We start from the raw sequence: 26,757 nt of genomic DNA, 5'->3' as shown, positions 1-26,757 counted from the left end.
TCTAACCTGTGACTGTGGAAAAACAAACTTGGCTTATAACAGTAGTGACTGTATTTATATTAACGTTTGTATATAGGCATGCATAGTGTTGTGTTGATGGTTTATTATCAAGTCAATACATATATATGTCTGATTCAGTAAGGTACTATAAGAAGATAATCCAATTCTACATTTTTGACAATGGTGGCCCATGTTAGGCATACAATCACTTACAAAATAAAATAAGGCTGAATATGTGAAAGGCCTACCTGCCAAACCAAAATATAAGCTCTATTCATTCAGTAGACTCATGCAATATCATATCTCAATAGCTTGATGTGCAAAGCCATGCACTACTCATCTGCTGTTCACGCTGGTCTACAACCAAAACAGAACTGGAAGTTATTAAACTGGTCCAATATTTTTCAGCACGCTAATAGCTAACGGCGCCAAGAGTTCAACATCTGCTGAATGTTACCAAAAGTACGCCGTGTTTGTAGCAGAGCCACACGTTTACGCGCATAAAACATGGGCGCACGCATGGCGCAGACAACGTTGTATATTGAAGGTAATAGGCTTTATGCAACATGAGAGCCGTCCACATATTTCCTTGTAATAAAATATAACGAAAAGCAAAGACTAGCTTTGCAGCAGGGAGGTCTCCATTCGTTACTTTGCGTTCCACCCTGTGCGCAAAAACACATTGTCAACTGTCAGGTAGACTGACTATAATTCCGTAGCACCACATGCACGAAAAAATCTGCACTCTTATATTAATAGGCCACATGCAATTAGGCTTAATTCAAGTTACTCACATTTTTGGCAAAAGCCAACGCAGCGAGGATCCGTACGATGTAAAAGGAACACATCTTATCGGTTTATGAGCGCAACATCCTCAGGGATGGGACCACGAGCATTAACAGGCACTTCTCTGTTTCCTAACAGTAGGGGGTCTAGGTGCTGCGCGTTGGACACCGACTACCGACTTCGCATCAGAGCAATCCAAACCTCAACGGTAGATACCTATTGGTTGGGTTTTGGTTCTGTTGATACCAAGTACTGATGGAATGTAGGCTACACTGAAGGCAGTGGTGGTGGGGTGCATGATGAGGAGGTATTTTTTGATCCGATTGTTAAGAAAAATAGATTAAGTCGGCAGTGGCGTTGGCAGACTAAAAGGTCACGAGAAAACTGGTACTATTCACAAGCATTTGTTTCAAGCATGATTCGTAATAGGTTAAACAAGATCTAGGTCAAAGAAAATATTTTCCTCCCTTTTATTGGTTTACAGTTCGTTTTTGGAACGTTGTAGTACATTTACCCTTGCATAGATTCGTAAAAGGGACAGTTTAATTACATTTTACAGTTGCATAGATCGGTAAAAGGGAACATAGATGTAGCCTACATTTTATAGTCAAAAATAAAATAGAACATCTGCTTTATCTTAAAATATCACAAAAGTAGGTAATTTTTGAAGACAAAACCTTTTTTTTTTATTATTCTTTCATGCACAATTATGAAACTTGGTAAACAAATTCTACTAAATCACATCAATCAGAGTATACATAAGTAAAAAGTGATAGACTGACCATTACAAAAAACGTTAAAAAATAAGCTATGTTTAGTCTGCTACGTGGTGTCTCATTTTTCCTATTGCTTTGCAGGAGAAAGAAATATCAATCATCATAAAATGCATTGTGATTCCTGTGTGTAAAAAGCATATGAAAGATGTCCAAAATAATTGTACACTGTCAAATACAAAAAATCGAACCAAGCAACAACCTGTAGTGAGGTTCTGGACCTCAAGACGTTGCTTAATAAATATATTGTGCACAGTAATCAGTCTCTTTTATTAAGGCATCGTCTTTTCAATAATAAAATGGCTTATTGTATTGTAATACTTTGGTTAGATTACCTGCTGAGTATTATAGCTATAAATAGAAAATCTCATGATTTAAATGATTTGGCAAATGCTCCATCATCATCAGCTTATTATATTTCTTCTTATTATATTTCCACATCAGAAAATAATTTCTAGTCGAGTCCTTTGCAAGTCGGAACAACTTCTGACAACTGAAAAGCTGTTAAGCACCAGCAGAGATTCAAAGTATCTTGTGCAACACACCATTTATAAAAATGTTGAAACCCCTCCTCCAGTAGACTTACTAAAAGTTTTGTGACGGCCTTTCCTGCTGAACTCCATCATGTCAACAGCCTGAGGGGCTTTTTGGGAATTTATCCGATATTATCAGATTCTGATTTTATCATCATCACAAACACAGTTACATATGATTATCATATGATTATCACAGCTCGTGTGCTCCTTCCCCAATGCTACACTTCTGACTTCATCCTGCTTCTGTTTAGACAACGTTCCACATGACACTAATGCAAAGCACCACGTTAACTCTGCCGTCATGGGGAAATCTGTAGTGTAGGGGAGTGTGATATTCTATTATGGTTTGTTGTTATTAGTATTATTAAGTAATCATTTGCATTCAGGAGAAATCCCTGAGAAGAGCCAGCAAGTTAACCCACAGGGTATCCTTATCCATCTAAAGAATAGATAACCAAAGTGCTTGAGGATAACTACTTGGTGTACCTTTTAAAAACCTGTAAAATCAGTATTCATAATTTCCACATTCCTCATTAAGTCAATTAGTTCTGATGACGACCACAAAAATGTAACAGGGCCTCCATAAAATGGATAATTTCTTTAAAGCAATATAAACTACCCATTAAAAACAAATCGTAAATGATTATAAATAAAGAAACAGCATGCTGCAACTTATATAAACTCCTATAAAAACCCTGTGTCCTGGAGAGGGGTGCGCTGGGTCAGGGGAAGTCACTGCCGTCGTAGATCACAGGCTTCTCGATGGTCAGGTGGTACAGCACCTTCTTGGAGATAAACCTGTTGGGACAAGGTTTGCCAATGAAAGGCGTGTCAATCAGACGGTACAAACAAGCCACACAACAGAACATCTGCTCCAGTGCAAAATCAGGGGGAAGGCATTCATTCATTCAACACTTGTGACAACGCCCTCCAGAAGTGAAGCAGAAGAGACAAGAACTGGCCATACATTTACCACACACGTTTACCAATTGATGGTGAAAGAGGGGGGCTGTGTGTGTGGGCGATGGGTCGCGTGGACAGGAAGGTGTGTGTGGACCGTGGGTGTGTGTGGACCCTAGTGTGTGTGTGGACCCTGAGTGTGTGTGGACCCTGGGTGTGTGTGGACCGTGGGTGTGTGTGGACCCTGGGTGTGTGTGGACCGTGGGTGTGTGTGGACCGTGGGTGGGGTGCAGGGGTCTCACCGTGAGAAGGAGTTGTCAAACACCAGCGTGTAGAGGCCTGGGTTCTTCACCTTCAGCTGCCCCTGGATGGTCTCTCTGTGAGAGTTGCAGCGGGTCAGCGGGATCAGAACCTGGGCAAGGCGAGAGCATTTATAGAAGCCCCCTCAACAGGGTCCATCATGACCAGCAATCCCCCTTCCTCCTGCGACCTAGTGAGTAGCATCGCAACCTACTGTTTCCACACACTACTTAACTACAAGCCATTTGGTGAATGCTTTAATCACAAAGTGTCTGACAATCCTGCAAATACTTCAAAATACTTCAAATACTTTCTTCACATGGGTGGTCCATGTGGGAATCTAACCCCTCATCCTGTCAGTCTTGATGCCATGTGTGTTAATGCCATGCTCTCAGGCACCACGGAGTGGACTGTGTCCCGAGTGTTGATTCCACTAAATAGGAATTTCAACCGCTTTTAATTTGAAAAACATACCCCATAGTTGTGTGTGTGTGTGTGCTCTGTAGGGGGCACCCTTGAACCATTTGCACATGACTAGACCAGGTGAATCATTAGGTCTGATACTAAATTCCACTGTGACTCAGTTTGTTTGCTTTTACAAGACATAGCATACAAAGTTTCCATGCCACGCCTTTGTTTTCATGCTGCTTTACCTTGGCCTGCTCCACGGGCGTGTCGGGCCCCTCTCTGTGCACCACGCTGAAGGAGATGCTCTTGGGGTCCGAGGAGAAGACCCAGCCGATGCTGGGCCCGCGGTCCCCCACGGCGATGCTGATCAGACTGTAGCAGCTACCCTTGATGAAGAGCTCTCTGGAGCTGTCCCCGAAGTTGGAGATGTCGTCGATGCTGAGGGCCACGGCCACACTGGGGAATGCATGCGGCGTGGAAGAGAATCAACACCATGTCGACTCTAGCATTGGTCTTACTCAACCAGCGGCCATCTTGGTTCCATCTTGGTTCTAAACGCCGCATTCAGTTACCCGCACCAAACTAGCATTAAAACCAACAAACTCACGTGACTTCCCCCGATCGGAGGAGGTTGATCTCAGAGTCCTGAACCGTGGGCACATGGTCTTCAGGGTCATCTGGGGTCATGTCCCCGGTGCCACTATGAAGAAGAGTCACAAGTTCATCATTAGCCACCCGCACATTCTCTGTGTGACTATGGAATAAGATTCACACTTTTCGGGAAGAAAAATCTGAATCGTTTTTTAGCTCTCAGTTTCGACAGACAAATGTTGAGAAGCAAATGACGGGTCCAACCACAAAGAAGAGCGTTGCGTCAGATGCTTCAATAATGCCCTGGCAGGGGGATTTAAATTTTCCTTCAAGTTGTAACAATTTTCAAAACGGACACGAATAGAAGCTGAGCTCAGATTGTTTTCATTTCTGAATAAACTATCATCCTTTGACTGCCTCAATCATGTCCTCGCCGTTGCTGGACATTTGGTCACCTCTTCTCTTTGGTTGACAGGCGGCGCTGCTCCATTGCCCAGGGGCCAAAGTCTAACATATTTTGAATTGAATGAATGTTGTGTTATAGAAGGACAAGGAACCAGAAAGTGTGAGTCAGGTTTCTAAAATGATTCTGTGTGTTTAAGGGTTTATTGTTAGCGTGTCCCACATGATGAAAGCTCGAGTTCCACAGAAGTCTCTCATGGAAAACCAGTTCCAGGTAGATAACCTTATTGTTGTCATCATCTTCATATCATATCTCACTTATCGCTGGCATGTGTATGATGTCATCGGGTGCAGTCGGTTTCATTTACTGTCAAAACAGACATTGCAGCATGTGATTGGTGGTTTTCAGAAGCACAGCGCAAATGAGGAACAAGGAATACCATGGCCCGAGGAACAAGGAACACACACATACACGTATGTGTGTGTGTGTGTGTGTGTGTGTGCCTCTACAAAAGGTTTGTGTGTGTGTGCCTCTACAAGAGGTATGTATATTCTGGTCTGTCTACAAAACATTTTTACTATTTTTTTTATTTATTTTTTTTACTATAACATTGGTACTATTCACAAGCATTTGTTTCAAGCATTATTCGTAATAGGTTAAACAAGATCTAGGTCAAAGTAAATATTTTCCTCCCTTTTATTGGTTTACAGTTCGTTTTTGGAACGTTGTAGTACATTTACCCTTGCATAGATTCGTAAAAGGGACAGTTTAATTACATTTTACAGTTGCATAGATCGGTAAAAGGGAACATAGATGTAGCCTACATCTTATAGTCAAAAAGAAAATAGAACATCTGCTTTATCTTAAAATATCACAAAATAATTTTTGAAGACAAAACCTTTTTTTTTAATTCTTTCATGCACAATTATGAAACTTGGTATACAAATTCTACTAAATCACACCAATCAGAGTATACATAAGTAAAAAGTGATAGACTGACCATTACAAAAACAGTTAAAAATAAGCTCTGTTTAGTCCGCTATTTGGTGTCTCATTTTTCCTATTGCTTTGCAGGAGAAAGAAATATCAATCATCATAAAATGCATTGTGATTCCTGTGTGTAAAAAGTATATGAAAGATGTCCAAAATAATTGTACACAGTCAAATACAAAAAATCGAACCAAGCAACAACCTGTAGTGAGGTTCTGGACCTCAAGACGTTGCTTAATAAAGATATTGTGCACAGTAATCAGTCTCTTTTATTAAGGCATCGTCTTTTCAATAATAAAATGGCTTATTGTATTGTAATACTTTGGTTAGATTACCTGCTGAGTATTATAGCTATAAATAGAAAAATCTCATGATTTAAATGATTTGGCAAATGCTCCATCGTCATCAGCCTATTAATGATTCTATTCACTGCACTGAGAACTGATAAGCATTTATCGAAAATCCCAATTATATTTCCACATCAGAAAATAATTTCTAACCTTTGCAAGTCGGAACAACTTCTGACAACTGAAAAGCTGTTAAGCACCAGCAGAGATTCAAAGTATCTTGTGCAACACACCATTTATAAAAATGTTGAAACCCCTCCTCCAGTAGACTTACTAAAAGTTTTTATCAACATCACAAACACAGTTACATGTGATTATCATATGATTATCACAGCTCGTGTGCTCCTTCCCCAATGCTACACTTCTGACTTCATCCTGCTTCTGTTTAGACAACGTTCCACATGACACTAATGCAAAGCACCACGTTAACTCTGCCGTCATGGGGAAATCTGTAGTGTAGGGGAGTGTGATATTCTATTATGGTTTGTTGTTATTAGTATTATTAAGTAATCATTTGCATTCAGGAGAAATCCCTGAGAAGAGCCAGCAAGTTAACCCACAGGGGATCCTTATCCATCTAAAGAATAGATAACCAAAGTGCTTGAGGACTACTTGGTGTACCTTTTAAAAACCTGTAAAATCAGTATTCATAATTTCCACATTCCTCATTAAGTCAATTAGTTCTGATGACGACCACAAAAATGTAACAGGGCCTCCATAAAATGGATAATTTCTTTAAAGCAATATAAACTACCCATTAAAAACAAATTGTAAATGATTATAAATAAAGAAACAGCATGCTGCAACTTATATAAACTCCTATAAAAACCCTGTGTCCTGGAGAGGGGTGCGCTGGGTCAGGGGAAGTCACTGCCGTCGTAGATCACAGGCTTCTCGATGGTCAGGTGGTACAGCACCTTCTTGGAGATAAACCTGTTGGGACAAGGTTTATCAATGAAAACCAATGAAAGGCGTGTCAATCAGACGGTACAAACAAGCCACACAACAGAACATCTGCTCCAGCGCAAAATCATTCATTCAACACTTGTGACAACGCTCTCCAGAAGGGAAGCAGAAGAGACAAGAACTGGCCATACATTTACCACACACGTTTACCAATTGATGGTGAAAGAGGGGGGCTGTGTGTGTGGGCGATGGGTCGCGTGGACAGGAAGGTGTGTGTGGACCATGGGTGTGTGTGGACCGTGGGTGTGTGTGGACCGTGGGTGTGTGTGGACCCTGAGTGTGTGTGGACCCTGAGTGTGTGTGGATAGGAGTGGGTGTGTGGACAGAAAGGTGTGTGTGTGGGCCGTGGGTGTGTGTGGACCCTGGGTGTGTGTGGACCGTGGGTGTGTGTGGACCGTGGGTGTGTGTGGACCGTGGGTGGGGTGCAGGGGTCTCACCGTGAGAAGGAGTTGTCAAACACCAGCGTGTAGAGGCCTGGGTTCCTCACCTTCAGCTGCCCCTGGATGGTCTCTCTGTGAGAGTTGCAGCGGGTCAGCGGGATCAGAACCTGGGCAAGGCGAGAGCATTTATAGAAGCCCCCTCAACAGGGTCCATCATGAACAGCAATCCCCCTTCCTCCTGCGACCTAGTGAGTAGCATCGCAACCTACTGTTTCCACACGCTACTTAACTACAAGCCATTTGGTGAATGCTTTAATCACAAAGTGTCTGACAATCCTGCAAATACTTCAAAATACTTCAAATACTTTCTTCACATGGGTGGTCCATGTGGGAATCTAACCCCTCATCCTGTCAGTCTTGATGCCATGTGTGTTAATGCCATGCTCTCAGGCACCACGGAGTGGACTGTGTCCCGAGTGTCGATTCCACTAAATAGGAATTTCAACCGCTTTTAATTTGAAAAACATACCCCATAGTTGTGTGTGTGTGTGTGCTCTGTAGGGGGCACCCTTGAACCATTTGCACATGACTAGACCAGGTGAATCATTAGGTCTGATACTAAATTCCACTGTGACTCAGTTTGTTTGCTTTTACAAGACATAGCATACAAAGTTTCCATGCCACGCCTTTGTTTTCATGCTGCTTTACCTTGGCCTGCTCCACGGGCGTGTCGGGCCCCTCCCTGTACACCACGCTGAAGGAGATGCTCTTGGGGTCCGAGGAGAAGACCCAGCCGATGCTGGGCCCGCGGTCCCCCACGGCGATGCTGATCAGACTGTAGCAGCTACCCTTGATGAAGAGCTCTCTGGAGCTGTCCCCGAAGTTGGAGATGTCGTCGATGCTGAGGGCCACGGCCACACTGGGGAATGCATGCGGAAGAGAATCAACACCATGTCGACTCTAGCATTGGTCTTACTCAACCAGTGGCCATCTTGGTTCCATCTTGGTTCTAAACGCCGCATTCAGTTACCCGCACCAAACTAGCGTTAAAACCAAGATGACAGCTAGGTGAGGAATAGGAAAAAAAACTTCTGAAACGTTGGTTGTTGTATTTATGTGTGGTATGTGAGTGCGTGACGGACTCACGTGACTTCCCCCGATCGGAGGAGGTTGATCTCAGAGTCCTGAACCGTGGGCACATGGTCTTCAGGGTCATCTGGGGTCATGTCCCCGGTGCCACTATGAAGAGAGTCACAAGGTCATCATTTGCCACCCGCACATTCTCTGTGTGACTATGGAATAAGATTCACACTTTTCGGGAAGAAAAATCTGAATCGTTTTTTAGCTCTCAGTTTCGACAGACAAATGTCGAGAAGCAAATGACTGAGGGTCCAACCACAAAGAAGAGCGTTGCGTCAGACGCTTCAATAATGCCCTGGCAGGGGGATTTTCATTTTCCTTCAAGTTGTAACAATCTTCAAAACAGACACGAATAGAAGCTGAGCTCTGATTGTTTTCATTTCTGAATAAACTATCATCCTTTGACTGCTTCAATCATGTCCTCGCCGTTGCTGGACATTTGGTCACCTCTTCTCTTTGGTTGACAGGCGGCGCTGCTCCATTGCCCAGGGGCCAAAGTCTAACATATTTTGAATTGATTGAATGTTGTGTTATAGAAGGACAAGGAACTGGAAAGTCGGCGTCAGGTTTCTAAAAGCCAGGTTTCTGTGTGATGAAGGGTCTATTGTTAGCGTGTCCCACATGATGAAAGCTTGAGTTCCACAGAAGTGTCTCATGGAAAACCAGTTCCAGGTAGATAACCTTATTGTGGCAACCTGGCATGTGTATGATGTCATCGGGTGCAGTCGGTTTAATTTACTATCAAAACAGACATTGCAGCATGTGATTGGTGGTTTTCAGAGGCACAGCGCAAATGAGGAACAATGAACACCATAGCCCGTGTGTGTGTGTGTGTGTGTGTGTGTGTGTGTGTGTGTGTGTGTGTGTGTGTGTGTGTGTGTGTGTGTGTGTGTGTGTGTGTGTGTGTGTGTGCCTCTACAAGAGGTATGTATATTCCGGTCCGTCTACAAAACATTTTTTAAACGTTATCATGAGTTCATCATGCCCGTACATATCTAGAGTGTCAGTATGAATCAAGACACGGTCTACATGAAGCATACTGACATGTCCACCGGCCCTGGAGGTCTCCTGTCCTGGTCGCTCTCCGGGGAGCCTCCGGTGGTCTGGGAGACGGTGTCACTGTCGTAGACCCCGTTCACCTCCTCCTCCGTGATGATGTCAAATGCCCCCTCCTCCGGTTGGGGGACCGGCTCTGACACTACACATTAGATGAAGAGCGAGGGGACTGATTGAAACATTGTTCTACTGAGAGAGAAAACATATGCATGTTATACCCTTTTTCTACTGGTCCGGAAGTAGATAGACACAGCCTTAAAAAAATCATAAATCGTAAATCATTCAATTATTTTTGGTTGAGAGGTGCTATACACTGATCCTCTTTGCAGCACAGTTACAATAAGGGAATTGAATGACATTGGATTGTTTTGCCATTTCCCTTTTCTTACAAAAACGAGAGCACAACTGGAACATAAATAATAGTGGAAAGAGGAATTGGAAATAAGAATTTCTCCTCCTTTCTGTAGCAAAGTTCCTCCATACAGCAGCTCAGTAGTCTACCTCGGTTTGTGGTTAGAAAAGCGGTTGACATTTGTTTGTGTTTAGGAAATGTGTTTGGGGTGTAGGGGATTCTAAATCACTGTACATCAGCTTTAGAGGGACATTAAATAAAAATAAATAGAGGAATAAAACTGAGGAAAGTGAAGCGGATACACAAATAAGGAACACACCCTGGAGAAATGTGTTGTTTATATTTGTACACTTAATCCACTATTAACTGTTATATTCCCTATTGTATATTATATTTATTATACTATATATTGTATAGTTTATACACTATATACTGTTATTCACTATTATTTACACTATACTTTTAATTATATTGTTATGTTATTATATATGACATGTATTATACACTTTTCACTCTTATGTTCACTATTATAATCACTATTGTGTATACTTTATACACTATATACCGTTGTATTCACTATTTTACACTGTTTACACTATACAATCATTCCCGTACCCGAGCAAACAACAACATTTGACTGTGATTCCTCACCACAGTATACTGTATAGTGGATGCATAGTAGAGAATAGGGAACAGTCAATACACAGTACACACTGGTGATCAGTGTGTGTGGTATACACAGTACTCACTGGTGAACAGTGTGTGTGTGGGTGTGTGTGTGTGGTATACACAGTACTCACTGGTGAACAGTGTGTGTGTGTGTGTGTGTGTGTGTGTGTGTGTGTGTGTGTGTGTGTGTGTGTGTGTGTGGTATACACAGTACACACTGGTGATCAGTGTGTGTGTGTGTGTGTGTGTGTGTGTGTGTGTGTGTGTGTGTGTGGTATACACGGTACACACTGGTGAACAGTGTGTGTGTGTGTGTGTGTGTGTGTGTGTGTGTGTGTGTGTGTGTGTGGTATACACAGTACTCACTGGTGAACAGTGTGTGTGTGTGTGTGTGTGTGTGTGTGTGTGTGTGTGTGGTATACACAGTACTCACTGGTGAACAGTGTGTGTGTGTGTGTGTGTGTGTGTGTGTGTGTGTGTGTGTGTGTGTGTGGTATACACAGTACACACTGGTGAACAGTGTGTGTGTGTGTGTGTGTGTGTGTGTGTATGTGTGTGTGTGGTATACACAGTACACACTGGTGAACAGTGTGTGTGTGTGTGTGTGTGTGTGTGTATGTGTGTGTGTGGTATACACAGTACACACTGGTGAACAGTGTGTGTGTGTGTGTGTGTGTGGTATACACAGTACACACTGGTGAACAGTGTGTGTGGTATACACAGTACACACTGGTGATCAGTGTGTGTGTGTGTGTGTGTGTGTGGTATACACAGTATACACTGGTGAACAGTGTGTGTGGTATACACAGTACACACTGGTGAGCGGTGTGTGTTTAGTATACACAGCGTGCCCAGTCACCTGTCACCCTGGGGGTGGGTTTGTACGGGGCCGGCTGCGGGTGCGACTCCGGCCCGGCTCCGGCGGCGGGGGGGCTCTGGGCCTCGGCCGGGCCCAGCTCTGCCTGGGTGAAGCGCTCCACCACGTCCCCGTGCTGGCTGTAGCATTCCCTGCAGCAGCGCTCCTTCTTCCCGCTGTGCTTGGTCGTCACAAAGTTGTTGCTGCAGTAGTAGCAGAAGATGCGGCCGCACAACCTGCAGAACAGGTTCCCTGCTGAGGCTCGCGGCGTTTTGGCACGGCACGGCCCCAGAGTGAGACACACCTCTGACTAGGTGGAGACTTTGGTACTGTAACATAAGACTCTGTACCAATGGACAGATTACGTCTGGTAATGGCGCTAGATAAGGCTCCTACGATGGCTATTAGGGACCATATACTGCCTGGTAAACAAAACTATGTCTCCGTTTCTGTTTATCATGACTTTTATGGTCAATCAGAGCAGCAACATTTCCTGAAAAATAGTACCATAGGTGCTAAATTATCTCAACGATTTGCCTAGTATGGGTACATTGAATACGTTTCAATACTAGCCAAGACATTTATGCAATGTAGCTTTCACAAGGACCACAATTGAACCGAAAAGTTATCCCAGCTTCCCTGACCAACACACCATTCTGACCACTCGGGACACACTGGAACAACCTACACTCAGAATCGCTCGCCAATCTCTGCCGCCGAGCAACAACAAAAGCAACTCCAGCATTTACTTCACCCGTAGTTGCCTAGATCATCTACTGGATTCTACCAAAGTGACCCCTGGAGAGTGTGACCCCCCCGGTGCCCACCTGCAGTGGTGTCTGCGCAGGTACCAGGTGAAGTGGCCCTGGCAGTCCAGACAATTGGTGGCCTCTTTATCCACCAGCCACCAGCGCTCCTCCGCCCGCAGCTTCTGCTCAAACTCCAGCGCGTCAGACTTCTGCCACAGAGCGTCCTTGTCCCTGCACATATAGAAATGCAGAGGAACATATTTATGATATTGTTTTAAGTAATGAAATACCCTTTTGGTTGATCTAAAAAAAAGAGTTATGTATATATTTGGATAATATATATTTATACAAAAAATATATATATATATGCAATATATATATATATATATTTTGTTATGGTAGTCTAGATGCCATAAGCCTCAACCCAGACTGCTTTAATTATGTGTTTTTGTGTAGAAAGTAGAAAATAGAAGAAGTAGAAGAAAATTTTATAATAGTTATAATAGTTATAATAACACAAAACTATTGTACTCTCTTTTTCTCCCTCTGATTCAAGTCTGTCTTTTCTATCGACCCTCTCCTCCCTACCACTTTGTCAAGTGTGGCTCCCAGCAGTGCCAGGTCATTTTAAAAGAACATCAGACATCCCTCTCCCTATGAGCAATCACTAGGGGAAAAACGTCGGTCTGCCAGGCCTGCCACACCAAACCAATCACCAACCTTTGAAGAGGTTGATATAAAAAACTAATGATCGGCACCCTTGTGGTTTATCTGCTTTGTAGATCAGATTTAAGATTATTCAAGAGTGATAATTGGAGTGAACCTTGTTTGAAATGGCCTTGCCATCCGTCGTGTTGGGATAGAATATCCCTTGACTGTACCTGCCTCTCTATGAGTCAATTAAGATTTCTGACTGTTTAGGGCAGCTCTTTTGCGATATGTTCAGGGAAACCATCTCACCTTGCTCTCTTCACAAATCTCAGACCTGACCTAAAGTCCTATGTATAGAAGAAAACAAAACATATTTTCAAGTTTCATCCCCGCACCTGAGGAGTTCGATGAGGCGCTCCTCCAGGGTGCTCTTGGTGATGCTAAGTTCTTCAATCTCATCGGTCATCCTCCGGTGATCGCTCTGCTTCTCAGCCTCCGTCCTCTCCAGGCGCTCCCTTAGCTCCTCCGAGACAATTCGCAAGGCCGTAAGCGCCTCCTCGGTGCTGGCATGGGAGACGTGGGAATGTTAAGGAACCGCTGGTGACAATCGTGTGTGGTTAGGACTCAGGTGTGGCGACCGACAGGTTAACCCACCTGCTGACTGCCTCCCTTAGCTGCTGCATCTCACACTCGTTGTGGCGCATGGTAGCCTCACACTTCGTGATGTGGGAATCCTTCTCCACCATGAGGTGAGCATGTTGCTCATTCACAGCCTTCGTTCGAACAAAACAGATTGAAGCATTTCAGACTGAATTTAAATAGGGGTTGTTAGAGCCTTCATTGTAGATAATTATCGTGGAATACACTGACCTCTAGTTCAGATACTTTGCTCTGCAGCCTGGACACCGTCTCCGACTCTGAGTGTAACTGGGCTTTGACTGTAGTCAGCTGTTCATTCACACTCTGAATGAAAAGACCAAAAAAACTAAAAGTCACAACCAATGCACAATGGATCCATGCATGGACGATTATATCGCACAGCTTCACTCACCTTCAGTTGATTCTGATGACTCATGCTCTCGGAGCTGATCTGGAACCTGACGGTGTCCATCTCCTCGCGGGTGGTGTGCTGAAGGGTCTGCACTTGACCCTCGGCCTTCCCCAGCTGCTGCTGGAGCTCCACGACGGCCCGCGGCAGGCTCTCCACCTGGCTCAGCTCTTCTCTCAGGCTGCTGTTTTCCTGGCGCAGGGCAGCCAGGCAGGCCTCCAGCCTCTCCACCTCTCTGGTGGCTCCGTCCTGCAGCTCTTCAATCTTGGCCGCCTCCTTGGTCCAGCGCTCCCTGGCCTCCTCCTTCTCCGCAGTCAGCCTACAGATGGTCATCCCCAGCTCCGCCATCTCAGTGTTGGCCCTGTAGACGCCTTCCCGTGTCTCGCCGCTCTCAAGGCCCAGCCTCTCGTTCTCTGCCTTGAGTGTGGCGAGCTCTTGTGCGTGGGCGGCGGCCTGCTGGACCTGCTCTTCGATCAGCCCCTCTTCCTTCTGTTTGCAGCCGAGCAGCTCTGCCACATGCCTCTGATTCAGGGCCTCCGTCTGAGCTTGGAGCTGCCCAGTAAGGCTCATGAACTCGGCTCTTTGGCCCTCCGTCACCTCCAGTTTAGTTTGACACTTGAGGTTCTCTTCTCCGGCCCTCTGTAGCTGTACCCTCAGATCGAGGACCTCTGCTTGGAGCCTGGACACGTCTTTCATGTTCACTTCAAGCTGACCCTCGACCAACACCAGTTTCTCCACCACGTCCTGGTTCTCCCTGGCATGCAGGCTGGATCTCTCCAGCTGAGATTCCTCCACCGCCTGTTTCTCTGTGCTGAGTCTCTCAATCACTTCACTTTGTCTCGCTAAGGCTGCTTCTGCTTTTGCTTTGGCTTTCTTCAGCTCCTTCTCCCGGTTCTCCTTCGTTTTCACTTTGATGTGGAGCTCTTTAAGGTCACTCTCCTTACTCTCCAGCTGGGCCTCCTTGGCTCTCAGCTGCTCTTGGAGAGCGGCTTCGTTCTTGCGTGATGTCCCGAGGTTCTTCTCCAACTCTCCCATCTGTCCACTGAATGACTTCAGCTCTGCCTGCATGGAGCTGAGGGCTGCGCTCACAGTGGCCCGGTCCTCTCGGAGGGCTTGGTTCTCCTGCTCCAGGCGCTTGGAGGTCGTCTCTGAGAGCTGTGCCGCCATGGCCGCCCGCTGGAGACTCTCGTCCAGCGAGCGATTTTCCTGACGCAACCTCTTCTCTTTATCGTCCACGCTCACCTTGGCGTCATCCAGCTGGCTCCTGAGCTGTTTATCAGAGGCCCTAAAAGAAGCCAACTCGGCCTCCAGTGCCCCCCTGTTTGCCACCATTTCCTTCTTGAATTCCTCGTTCCTCTTCACGGTGGACAGGAGATTCTCATTGAGCTCCATTAGATTAGTGCACTGTGTCTTGTAGTCGTCCGTCTTCTTGGAATGCTCCTTCACACTTGTCTCCAGTTCAGCATTACCTGTGGTAAGGCTGTCTCTTTGCAGGGTTAGGCTGTCCTTCTCAGATTCCAGCCGTTGAAGAGTTTGGCTGCTGGAAATCAGTTCTGTCTCTTTAATCTTTAGCAGTTCCTTTATTGCATTGACCTCTCCTTCCAAAGACTCCTTTAGGACGATTGTGCTCTGCCGAGTAGTCTCTTCATCAGCTCTTGCTCTTTCTTTGACTTCCACTACCTGCCTATCTTTCTCCTCAAGCAATCTTTGGAAATCTTCAAGTTTTCTTTGCAAGTTGCTGGCCTCGTTATCTCTCAAGGCTAACTTTTCAGCCAAGTTCTCTGTGGTATTGCACTCTTCCAGCACTCTTGCCTTTAATTGAGCTTTCTCCTCAGACGTAGACGTGATTAACTCTCCGAGTTTGACCTCTCTGTCTTTCAGTGCTACATCTTTGACTTTTAGCTCCTCCTCTAATCTTTCTACCTGCCTTTTCTTGTCCTCCATATCAGAGATTGTCTCCATCTTCCTGCTCTCAGCCTCTTTTAATCTGTCCAGCAGTTCATGTATCTTTTGCGCTGAATCAAAGTGACTGGTCGCCTGCTGGCCCTTCTCATTAAGCACGCCATCCAACTTGGCCAGAAGCTCCATGTTCTTCCCCTCTGCCACTGCTAATTTATCCAGGAGCAGGTGTTGCTCAGCTTCTCTGGCTCGGTCCACACTCCTGAGTACCTCCAACTCTCTGGAAAGGGTCTCTTCTCTACCTTCCAGAGCCTTGAGTGCTGCCTGCAGGCTCCGGTGGTCCTCTTGCGCCGCTAGAGACACATCGAGTTGCCTCTGGAGCTCTGCCACCACCCCCCGGAGCTCCCCAGCCTCTTCCCCTAGCTGCTGCACTCTACTCAAGAGCCCTTGCTGCCTCAGCTCTGACTGGTCCAGCTCCAGGCGAAGGTGCTCCACTGCACTCACGTCTTCACCGCAGGAAGCCAGAGACTCATTCAGCTCACTCAGCAGGCTCTGGCCATAATCAGGGCTCAAGGGGAGCTCGTGTGCTTGCTTAATGGTTGCGAGATGCATAGGGTGGGGGAAGGAAATATACACTGCAGAGTGAGTGAACGAGAAATACACATAGGAGAAAGTTCTCCATCAGTAAAATCATAATAATAACAATAGTGGGTTGCTGAAAGCATGAGACAGACATTGGGCGTCATGCAAGAACACATGCGTATGTTTCTCTTAATTTGATAGTTTGTTTGTGCGTACATACAACTCATACGAGTATGCCAAGTAAGATAACACATCTGCGGTCATGAGAATCTAAAGTAGCATAAACCATGCTCCAAAACTGGAATATTAGGAGCTGTTCCCTGCCATTAATGCAGAAGCACCATTCCAAAAAAATGGCACCTGGCCAACGAGTGCAGAGCTTTAAGTCCTACTTTAGGAAATCGATAAAGAACTGCATCAGTAGTGGCATTGCCTACTAAGCGTGGGCGATGGAACCTATTTTAAAACTGTGCGCACATGTGCTTCCTGAGTTCTGATGAGTGGGTTACCTGTGAGTAGGTGCTGGCCAGACTGTTAATGCTGGAGCTTCGGCTCGGCGCTTTCCACATGTGGCCTGGTGAGTTTGGCATGCCGAGTGTCCTCCTGATTAGATAGATGGTCACAGAAACAGGTGGCTTTAAACACACGCCGTGTGCACAATCATGTATATAATAGTCTACACATAGAAGCTTCGACAAGAAGTGTTTTGAATTTGTTACATGGTGATGAGAGTGTAGTACACATTTAGTGTTTATTAGAAACCAAACCTTGCAAAGGTGGGCCATGATGCATCGAGGTCGTGACCCCTGGATGCCACGTCGAACTGGACTTCATTGAGCTCGTACAGGTGGCTGATGATATCGACACTAAGGTGGGGCTTTACAAGAGGACTGCGGGCATAGTACCAGTCACTATGGAGGAAGTGAAAGACAGACATTGGCCGAGGCAAGCTGAACATGAATTCACACACGTGAATTGTGTGAAGTGTATAGTCTTCTCAAGAAATTTGTTCCACTAACTGGATAACACTCTAATGTAATTATAGTACTGACTGTCTGGCTGTCTGACTGACTCTGTCTGCAGAGAGGGGAATTTATGTAAAACACCAGAGCAGAAGAGAATCTATGTGTATAGAAAGTATAGAAAGGGAAATGACCTTTCCCAGAAAACACAACTATGTTTATTTATATTCTGTTACGTTTTCGGTCATTGATCATTTCAGTTAGTCTCATCTCTTACAGTGTCCCCATGAACGTACGAAGCATTAAGCCCTATTCCATTAAAGAAACACTTTCTGAGCAGCATGGCATAACTCCAAGGTCTACCTGGTGGTCCTCTGGTTCATTAAGCACTGTTGCAGTGTGTCGGCCAGGCGTTGATGTACAAGAGAGTAGCGGATAAAGGCTCTTCCCTTCCCCAGAGATGTCTTCAGCTGTCAGGAGAACAGTCAGGATAACAGTTTTTTATTCATTTATGGATAACTCTAATTTCTATGCGTAATAGTTTTCTTGGAATACCATATTGAACAACACTTTTGAAGATTTGAATTGTTTAACAGTTGTTTAACAATTGTTTGAACAGTTTGCCCTGGGCATGTCATATCTTCTGACGGAAATGTGGACTTTAATACATAAAGCTTCAACTGAGGACTTCCTGAAATAGACATCAATATGGCCCATACCTTTCAAGAACATCTACTGCACTAGCAGAAAGTCCAAAACTATGATTGAAATAGTAATGGCAGAATGGCAGAACATATGCAAATTAACAGTGATCCCATCTTGATGAGGAACAAGATAACAAAACCAAAACAGATGGATAACCTCAACTGAATACCTCAGAGATGGATTTGACGAAGCGGATGCCATCATTGGCTCCTTTGATCTTAGCGAGACAGTCACTGAAGAAGTCCCAGTAGTCCTTTCTGGTGCCCAGTAACGTAGTCTTCTCCTTCTGATCAAACTGAATGGCAGACGTTCAGGGGAAGCTCAAACATCAAACATTCTTTCAAACACAAAAAACAACTAGGATGTAACGCAAGTGTCTGATTATATATTGCACAGGGGTCTGTGATGTTCAATGCATAAATCTTACCTGCAACAAATATTCTAGTTTGTAGGAGAATTTGTGAAGGTTGGTACTGTCGTCTGTGATTGGCTCTCCAGTTTCTCGGTACTCCTTGGCCAGCTCTGCCACGGCCTCTGTTTTTTAGGAAACACAAGGAGAAAACATGAATTCTGAAAGCTAACCCTAACCAAAACCAAATTGAAAGAGTTGAATAGGCCCACATTTACATTTACACTTAGGGCATTTAGACGAGATTCTACCAAGAGCAACTTACAAAAGGCTTGAAAATAATAACACATAAATAAGCAAAGCCAGCTTTAGTACATTAACTCATTGATGATGGCATGTCAGAAATGATAGGAAGGTGGTAAACCACTAACTTTGCAGTGTTTGCAGTGCAAATATTGATCTAATAAGCTGTGTATAATGTCCAGACCACTTTGTTTCTAAAAGCCTGGATCATACTGCTGATTTATTGGATCTTTTTGATTATTGTCTTTATCCCTGGTATTTTCTGTTCTCCTTTTTTAAATATATTTTAATGATGGTCCTTGCAAAGCACTATGAATAGACTTGTTTGAATGGTACTACATCAATAAACTTGCCTCGCCTTACTACATATACTTCAATCAACACAAGGATAGCCACACATATCAAATTATCAGAAGGATTTACAAGAAAACCTACGTATGAGTCACTTGCCTCTTATCCAACGTAAAAGCTGGAACGACACATAGCCTGGGCGCGTCCTAAAGGTCAACCCTGAGTCTTGTTGCATCGCTAAAGAATTTTTCTGGCCACAACCTGGCCAGCTCGAGGTTGCTGGGGAGTCAGATCCAGCTATCAGGAAGCCCAGGCAGGCAGGTCAAGCAGAGAGCTAATTCTCTGTATAGCAAGGCTAAGATCGTTGTAGCGCCATGGCAAACTGATCCAACTCTTGACATTCATTCCCCTCTGTCACATCATGCCTGCAGCCGACTACTATCTACCACCAGCCCACCCCATTCACTCTCACTCTACGCATTGTTGTATGCAGCATGCACGCACACACACACACAGACACACACAGGTCAAAGCTGGCGTACCATGCAGATCTCTGATAATCCTCTGTAGCTGATTCTCCCCGACCACCGCCCCAGCAGCCATGGCCTCACCGCTGTCTCCGCGGCAACAGGGGGTCACAGGGTCACTGGACACTGTGCTGAATCAGAGAATCAAAGGGGGGACAGGGACAAAGGAGCAGTATGAATGGTCAAACACTATATCCTGCGTACTTGTAGGCCACAAAATTAGTGCTCTTCCTGAGCATGCACCCTGGGGTGACTCTGATAAGAGGTTCTAACAAGGCTCCAGCATTTTGTGTCAAGGCAATAGACAATTGTGCATATAGTTAGCCTGTAGGTGCAGCTGAAAATGTGGCTATATAGTAATAGATAACTAATTATCATGTTCGGTTATGACCACTACATTTTCAGTTAACATGGAGCACTGAGGTTATGAGGCAGTAACGCAACCTCAAGGATTATGATATTTTGTCATCAACTTGCCGACGTGCTACATGCTTGATCATCATTTTTTCAAATCGAGGCTCCTAACCATGTACACTTTCTTTGTTTAACCCCTTTTGAAACTGGCTGTTTTACTTTTTTTTTTTTTTACTACTCCTCTGAACTAATCACGTATTTGATTGATTATTTATAGGTAATAGGGCCAATGACAGTGTTCACATCAGGCATTACAAACTCATTTTGTAGATTTGGAAGTAGGACTACTTGATGCCCTTATACACGATCTAATACTGAGGAAACATTTTCTTTAACCAACTTTAAAAGCTCTCCTATCTTCTCATTGTTCTCTATGGACGATGCGGTCCATATGGGATAGTCTCTATTCTACTTTCTTGAACATAGTGTACTAGTTAAATGCTCCGTAAATGAAAGATTAGTGCAGGAGTTACTCTGGAATACACAGTTAACTAATGATGAAGACATTTGTTCAAGAGTGGTCGTGGTATTGAATCAATAGCATTGTCAAATCATAACCTTTCAGCATTCGGAAGTAAAACAAAACATAGCATAACATCTTAACATTAGCGCTACATTGTAATAAAAGTTAGACCAACATGACAGACTTGAATTGTGTTATTGTTTGTTAGATACAGACGCTACTAATTCATATTAATTTGGTTACAATATAAAGTTAAACAACAACTTTGACATACTTTTAAGAACGACTCATCCATAACAACCCATATATTATGCTCATATTAACATGCTGTGTATTTGTCTCAGAAATGTACTGATTGACATTATGCCATCCACTAAGGAAGCACCACTTCATTTGACTTCAAATCGTATTGAGGTTGGGAGGCGGGACCACTACATAGTGTGGTTGTAGATGCACGGTAAACACTAGCGTCACGTGACAAACAACGATAGTGGTTTTTTTCCACCCTATTTATTTCTTAAAAAAGGGGTCTGAAAGCAAAACATGAAATATATTTTTGAAACAGAGTTATATGGTTCTATTAGGTTTCATAGAACATAAGAATCCAAAATAATATAATATTAATAATAATAATACAAACGAAAAATACAAAATATTACTAGCAGGCCTTCTACAACTCCTGCTAATAGGCCTACTACTAATATTAATATTAATAAACCAAATATTTTTATTATTACTGATGGTGATGATTTTAATAATTGTAATTAAAAAAATACAGCAAAATCTATAATAATAATAATGAAATAATAATAATATAATTTAAAAAATGAATAGTAACATTACTAACCAAAGCTCATGCTTCTTATAGGTAAGGTAAGGTTACTCATACTGACTTATATGTTAAAGTTTACTAGTTAATACTACAGTCAGAGTCAAACACTTTCTGCTTCATGAATGTATTACACAATCACATACAGTGGTATTGTTGTCAATTGTTTTAATGCATGCTTACTGTCTGAGTAGAAGTGATTGTCATTATGCTCATGCATGTCACATCTTTATGTTTAACCATATATGTGGAATAGGGATTTGTTTTATTGGATTACACATGGCTCATATCATTAGCACATGTGGTTTATTATTTTTTAAATCTGCTTAATTAATAAAGTGACGAGTTGATTCACAGAGTAGCTCACTGCTCTTCGTTTGATATAACTATAATGTTTAAGAGAACTATTGAGAATTCAGAGAAGGAGGCTAAATGCATCGAGGTTAATGGGGAACTAGGGTGGGGGACAAGGCAAGGTAGGCGTCCTGATGTGTGAGGCGTCACACATCAGGAACGGGAAATTCTGCGTTTGCTTACAATGGATACTTCACAGATGGGGCTACCTTACCTATACGTGTATTGAAAAAGGAACCAAGAATCTGTTGTGTTAAAAATAATTCTGCTTCCTTTATGAGACAGTCTGACATGCAACACAGAGAGGTGGCTTTAGGTATGTTACCATAACTCCATATCAACATTTTGACTCAAAACTTGTATCATTATTTTAGTGTCCAAGCAACACCAATTCTTTCTTTCCAGAAACAACCATGAATGACTCTTCTTACGACAACGGCGAGCTTGATTATGACGATGAGGTTTGTGAGAAAGGAGATTTGGTCCAATTTGGATCGATAGCAGTTCCTGTATTTTTTTCTGTTGTGATCATACTGAGTCTGATAGGCAACATTCTAGTTCTGGTCATTTTGGCCTTATATGAAAACCTCAAGACTCTTAACAACATCTTGATCCTCAATCTTGCAATCTCTGACCTTTTATTCACTGCCGGACTGCCATTCTGGGCAATCTACCACATCTGGGGTTGGTTCCTGGCAGATATGCTCTGCAACATTGTGAGCTTCATCTTCTACACTGGATTTTACAGCAGTGTTGTATTGCTGACCGTCATAACCCTCCACCGGTATCTGGCCGTGGTCCACCCTTTGTCCAAGCAAGGCAGTCAGAAAGCCGGCTATGCGGTTGCTGTGTCGATCACTGTGTGGCTGGTCAGCATAGGGGCAGCCATGCCTTCGATGCTCTTCAGCACTGTCATCCCTCTCCCTCACAGAAACGGGACAACAAACGCTTGCCAATACAAAGATGCCACATGGACAAATGTGGGCACCTATCAACAGAACATGGTTTTTTTCGCCGCTTTCGCAGTCATGAGTTTCTGCTATGTGAGGATCGTGAGGACGATCAGGAGAACAAGGTCCCACAGGAAATACAGGACGTTGAAATTGATCTTCGGTATTGTGGCTGTGTTTTTCCTTGGTTGGATACCATACAATGTGGTCATTTTACTGAGAAGGTTATCTCATCACTTGGTTCCACCATTCGATGATTGTGATGTGAGCACTGGGCTTGATTATGCGTTCTTTGTCTGCAGACTTATTGCGTTCTCCCATTGTTGTCTCAACCCAGTGTTTTACGCCTTTGTTGGTGTAAAGTTTAGGACGCATCTAAAATCCCTCTTGTATCGGAAGTCCTGCCATCAAAGTAAGGTAGAAGAGGCATCCAATCCATTCATTTAAATAGATAAATGGACACAAGCTGCTTTTTAAATACTGTTTGAGAAATGTTGATTTCAATCTCACTGATTAATATTCCTTTGTGAAAACGAATACTTTACTAGGAAATAATTATTTCTTTAATGAATCTGAATACGCATCAGTCATAAACAAATGATAAATCAAAATGCATTGTTCATTGTTTTCAGTTTTCATTTGATTTGATACAGACATTTGCTTTTGTTTCCAATGATAATATTTACAATTTATTTTTTGTTGTCATACATTTGGAACTCATATTGCCTGCATTTTGAAGATAACTTTGACTGTTAGAAGGGTTTAATCTATTAATAAATATGTAATATATTGTCTATTATGTAAGCATCAATATGTATAATTCATTCATTCAAGTCGTTAATTTCATGCCATCTTCTGCTGTTTCTTCAAACTTTACTGAAGTACTTTTGAAAATATGCTTTTTGAGGTGATTGGTGACCCCATGGTTCACCTAGGAAACAACAGCACTATTCTTGGGAAGGAGTCACAGTTGAAAGAATCGAAACATGCATGTGTGGTCAAGCAGGTGCACTAACAAGTACAAGTTATTCTACGCAAGTTATTAGGCAGTTGAAAATAAAGGAAGCATGAACATGGATTTAATGGAAATTAAGATATGAGACTTATATCAAACAAATACTACAGTTAGTGATGTATTGAGTACATCATAGAAGCACTTGCTCAAGGTTTGTATTAGAATTTCAGTACAACAGAAGTTCAACAGAGAACAGTGGCATGACACAATTTATTCTCCATCATATCCAACCTTTGGAAAAACCTACGCAATGCCACGCCTGGGTGTGTACAAAGGTTGAAACAAAAACAAAGTGGTTTCATATAAGTAGGCCTACAACTGCCATCTAATGATGAATGCAAGCGATAACTGATCAATTGCTGGTGTTTGTTTGCCAGAGTAAGTGCAATATTCCTGAAATTCCTGTTTTGCCTCAAATCTTATCGTCCATACACTCACAAGAGACCCAAAGCACCTGATCAAGTGTGAGTAATGCTCAAGATAGTGGTGTTTAGGTTTCAGGTTTGATGTGAGGCCGATTTTTTTTGTCACTCCACTTGTAAGGAAATTTGAGTATACGCGTGTTAAGAGAATCAAAACTGAAATACTTCTTGGAGATCAGAATGCTCAAACACAGGGCTAGTTCAAATGGGACAATACCCTCAAACAAATCGTGCACTAAATCTGGGGGGTAGCCTGTGCTGACGTGAAAATGTTGAAGATGTTCAGTTAAAGGGCAAGCTCTCTTCACTCCAAAGCAACTCGTTTCAGTATCCTGTGCAATCTTCAGATGTGCGTTATGTATTTCTTTGGTTTGTAGAGAAAAGCACCTGAATGAACGTCCTTTGACTGTATCTCTACTTTCTGAGCAGTACAAAATCGACAAATATATTGCCCAGAAAAGCTCTCTATAAAACCAGCCAAACCGGTACCAATTTGGGCACCCAAATTGTCAGCAATTACACTGTTGGAGCTATGTAGTTGTAAGATTTAATTGTAAAACATTTATTTAGTTTGTTTGCTTAATATAAAATAATATGATTATTTTATGTTTATTTTCTCATTTGTATTATAAATTAAAGTTAATTTGAGTTTGTTTATGCTTTTGTTTTGAAATGATTACTAGCCTATATATAGAGGTAGGCGGGCATAGGTAAGACAGGCACTGGGAAGGGTCATGGTTTTTTACCAGTTGTACGGGAGAGACGAAGGAGATGAGGTGATTGGAGATTGACAGTTCCCACTGGTGCACATTTGCTTTGTTTGCTTGGAAGATCGGAAAAAAAACCTTCAGAAACCCAAATTCATGACTGGACAGTTGACTCTTTCCCTGCACTGTGTAAGATTCGTCCCCCTGGTGCCTCAGTGGCTACTTTGATTACGTTGCTTTGTTTGATTTCTTAATTTTCAAGTTATTGTTTTAGAGAGGACAAATCGCCACTACATAAAGTAAAAAACCTCCCTAAAGTATTCCCCCCCGACGAAAGCCCCCTCAAAGTGGACATTGGACAGTTAAATTGTTTGGATCGCTCTCCCTTTGATGCGGAAAAGACACCTCGCAACCTGGAGCCGCTGGCCGACGAACATCACTCAAAAACAACTGATCGGTATGTGAAAAGATTCCCTCTCGAAGCCGTATTGGAAAACGGTAACACTATTGGAGTGCTCGAGGCATTGTTTCACACTGTAAGCAAGTTGATGTGTAAATCTAGACCTGGTTATCACAAAGGGTCTCAATGTTTCAGATCTCTCTGTGACTGATCCTTCACTGTCTGACCATTTCTGTGTTTTCTTTAATATATCTTTTATTCCCGACATACAGACAAAATCAAATACTGTCAAAAAACGGTATATCAATGAACATTCTAATGTACTTTTTAAAAAGGCCATCTCCTTGCTACCACCTCTCAACCCATGTTCTGCTGATGATCTTTTAGAAAACTTTAATTTGAAAATTTTGAAAGTCATAGATGTCATTGCACCTTATAAGGTTAAAACGATTTCTGGAAAGCAAAAGGCACCTTGGAGAAAAGCTGCTTTTGTAACAGCCCAGAAAAAAGAATGCAGGAAGGCTGAAGGCATATGGCGTAAAACAAAACTTCATATACACCATGACATCTATAAAGAGAGCCTCCGTGCTTACAATTTAGACTTAAAAAGTGCTAGAGAAACATTTTTCTCCAATATCATTAAAACCAATACTAATAATGCCAAAACCCTATTTGCAACTGTTGACAGACTGACCAAGCCCCCAACACAAATTCCACCTGACCTTCATTCCACTCAGAAATGTAATGAGTTTGCAGCATTTTATACTGATAAAATTGAAGGCATCAGACGCGCCATCAATGTCTCCACTTTAAACAAAAATGCTGGACTACCACCATATTCAGGCAAAAGTAACGTGGCAATGACATGCTTTAATGTCACAGACTCTAAAACTCTTGTGGAAACTGTGACACAACTGAAGCCATCCACCTGTTGCCTTGATACTTGACCTACCAACCACTTTAAGAATGTTTTTGACTGCCTAGCAATAGACATATTGCAAATAGTTAACAACTCTCTCCAATCAGGCACTTTCCCAAAAGCCTTAAAAACTGCAGTTATCAAACCCCTTTTAAAAAAGCAGAGCCTAGATGCCTCTATTATTAACAACTACAGACCAATATCAAATCTACCCTTCATAAGTAAAATCATTGAGAAAGTTGTCCTCCAGCAACTTAGTGACTTCCTGGCATCAACTGGTTGCTATGACACCTTCCAATCCGGATTTTGACCCCTTCACAGCACTGAGACCGCCCTTATTAAAGTTGTAAACGACATCCGTCTTAACACAGACTCTGGCAAAATCTCAATACTAATGCTACTAGACCTCAGTGCTGCATTCGACACTGTAGACCATACAATACTTTTGGACAGATTAGAAAACTGGGTGGGGCTTTCAGGCACAGTTTTAAATTGGTTTAGGTCCTACCTACAAAATAGGAACTACTTTGTTTCCATTGGCGACTTTGTTTCAGAATCAACAAACGTGACATGTGGAGTCCCACAAGGTTCGATCTTAGGACCCTCTCTATTCAACATCTACATGCTCCCACTAGGGCAAATCATGCAAAATAACAATATTGACCATCACTGCTATGCTGATGACACGCAAATCTATGTATCTCTATCACCAAATGACTATCAGCCCATAGATCTGTTGTGCCAGTGCATTGAGCAAGTCAAAGA

At 43.0% G+C, this 26,757-nt stretch overlaps 3 protein-coding genes across 3 annotated transcripts; 1 reads left to right on the top strand and 2 right to left on the bottom strand.

Moving 5' to 3' along the window:
• Window positions 1–2,762: 2,762 nt before the first annotated feature.
• Window positions 2,763–4,397, bottom strand: LOC311353474 (FYVE and coiled-coil domain-containing protein 1-like). The gene is made up of 4 exons (XM_084473385.1): window positions 4,311–4,397; window positions 3,949–4,159; window positions 3,298–3,407; window positions 2,763–2,893 (listed from the first exon to the last, which is right to left on the bottom strand). The coding sequence occupies exons 1-4, from the start codon at window positions 4,388–4,390 to the stop codon at window positions 2,818–2,820; spliced, it is 477 nt and encodes a 158-aa protein (XP_084329511.1). The 5' UTR covers window positions 4,391–4,397; the 3' UTR covers window positions 2,763–2,817.
• Window positions 4,398–5,266: 869 nt separating this feature from the next.
• Window positions 5,267–20,733, bottom strand: fyco1a (FYVE and coiled-coil domain autophagy adaptor 1a). Its single transcript, XM_084472549.1, has 18 exons — window positions 20,671–20,733; window positions 19,535–19,650; window positions 18,477–18,583; window positions 18,219–18,344; window positions 17,708–17,814; window positions 17,150–17,293; window positions 16,892–16,985; window positions 13,905–16,391; window positions 13,724–13,816; window positions 13,508–13,626; window positions 13,249–13,416; window positions 12,281–12,433; window positions 11,457–11,689; window positions 9,565–9,718; window positions 8,527–8,619; window positions 8,089–8,299; window positions 7,438–7,547; window positions 5,267–6,967 (listed from the first exon to the last, which is right to left on the bottom strand). The coding sequence occupies exons 2-18, from the start codon at window positions 19,593–19,595 to the stop codon at window positions 6,892–6,894; spliced, it is 4,536 nt and encodes a 1,511-aa protein (XP_084328675.1). The 5' UTR covers window positions 19,596–19,650; window positions 20,671–20,733; the 3' UTR covers window positions 5,267–6,891.
• Window positions 20,734–21,992: 1,259 nt separating this feature from the next.
• On the top strand, window positions 21,993–23,270 carry xcr1a.1 (chemokine (C motif) receptor 1a, duplicate 1; the record flags this gene model as incomplete). The annotated part of the gene is made up of 1 exon (XM_084473526.1): window positions 21,993–23,270. One exon carries the CDS (start codon window positions 21,993–21,995, stop codon window positions 22,974–22,976), a length of 984 nt encoding a protein of 327 aa, XP_084329652.1. The 3' UTR covers window positions 22,977–23,270.
• Window positions 23,271–26,757: the final 3,487 nt, after the last annotated feature.

Source organism: Micromesistius poutassou, assembly GCF_964030765.1.
Source record: "Micromesistius poutassou genome assembly, chromosome: 9".
In the NCBI taxonomy this organism is placed as follows: Eukaryota; Metazoa; Chordata; class Actinopteri; order Gadiformes; family Gadidae; genus Micromesistius; species Micromesistius poutassou.
The sequence above is the reverse complement of the archived record's forward strand: the minus strand, read 5'-3'. Positions and strand labels throughout refer to the sequence as shown.

Coding starts and splice junctions, on each gene's coding strand:
- LOC311353474 (XM_084473385.1), bottom strand. CDS start 4,390: ATGACCCCAGATGACCCTGAAGACCATGTGCCCACGGTTCAGGACTCT. Junction 4,160..4,310: donor CTCCGATCGGGGGAAGTCAC/GTGAGTTTGTTG, acceptor TGCATTCCCCAG/TGTGGCCGTGGCCCTCAGCA. Junction 3,408..3,948: donor CGCCCGTGGAGCAGGCCAAG/GTAAAGCAGCAT, acceptor CGCCTTGCCCAG/GTTCTGATCCCGCTGACCCG.
- fyco1a (XM_084472549.1), bottom strand. CDS start 19,595: ATGGCTGCTGGGGCGGTGGTCGGGGAGAATCAGCTACAGAGGATTATC. Junction 18,345..18,476: donor AACTAGAATATTTGTTGCAG/GTAAGATTTATG, acceptor TCTGCCATTCAG/TTTGATCAGAAGGAGAAGAC. Junction 13,627..13,723: donor GCAAAGTATCTGAACTAGAG/GTCAGTGTATTC, acceptor GTTCGAACGAAG/GCTGTGAATGAGCAACATGC.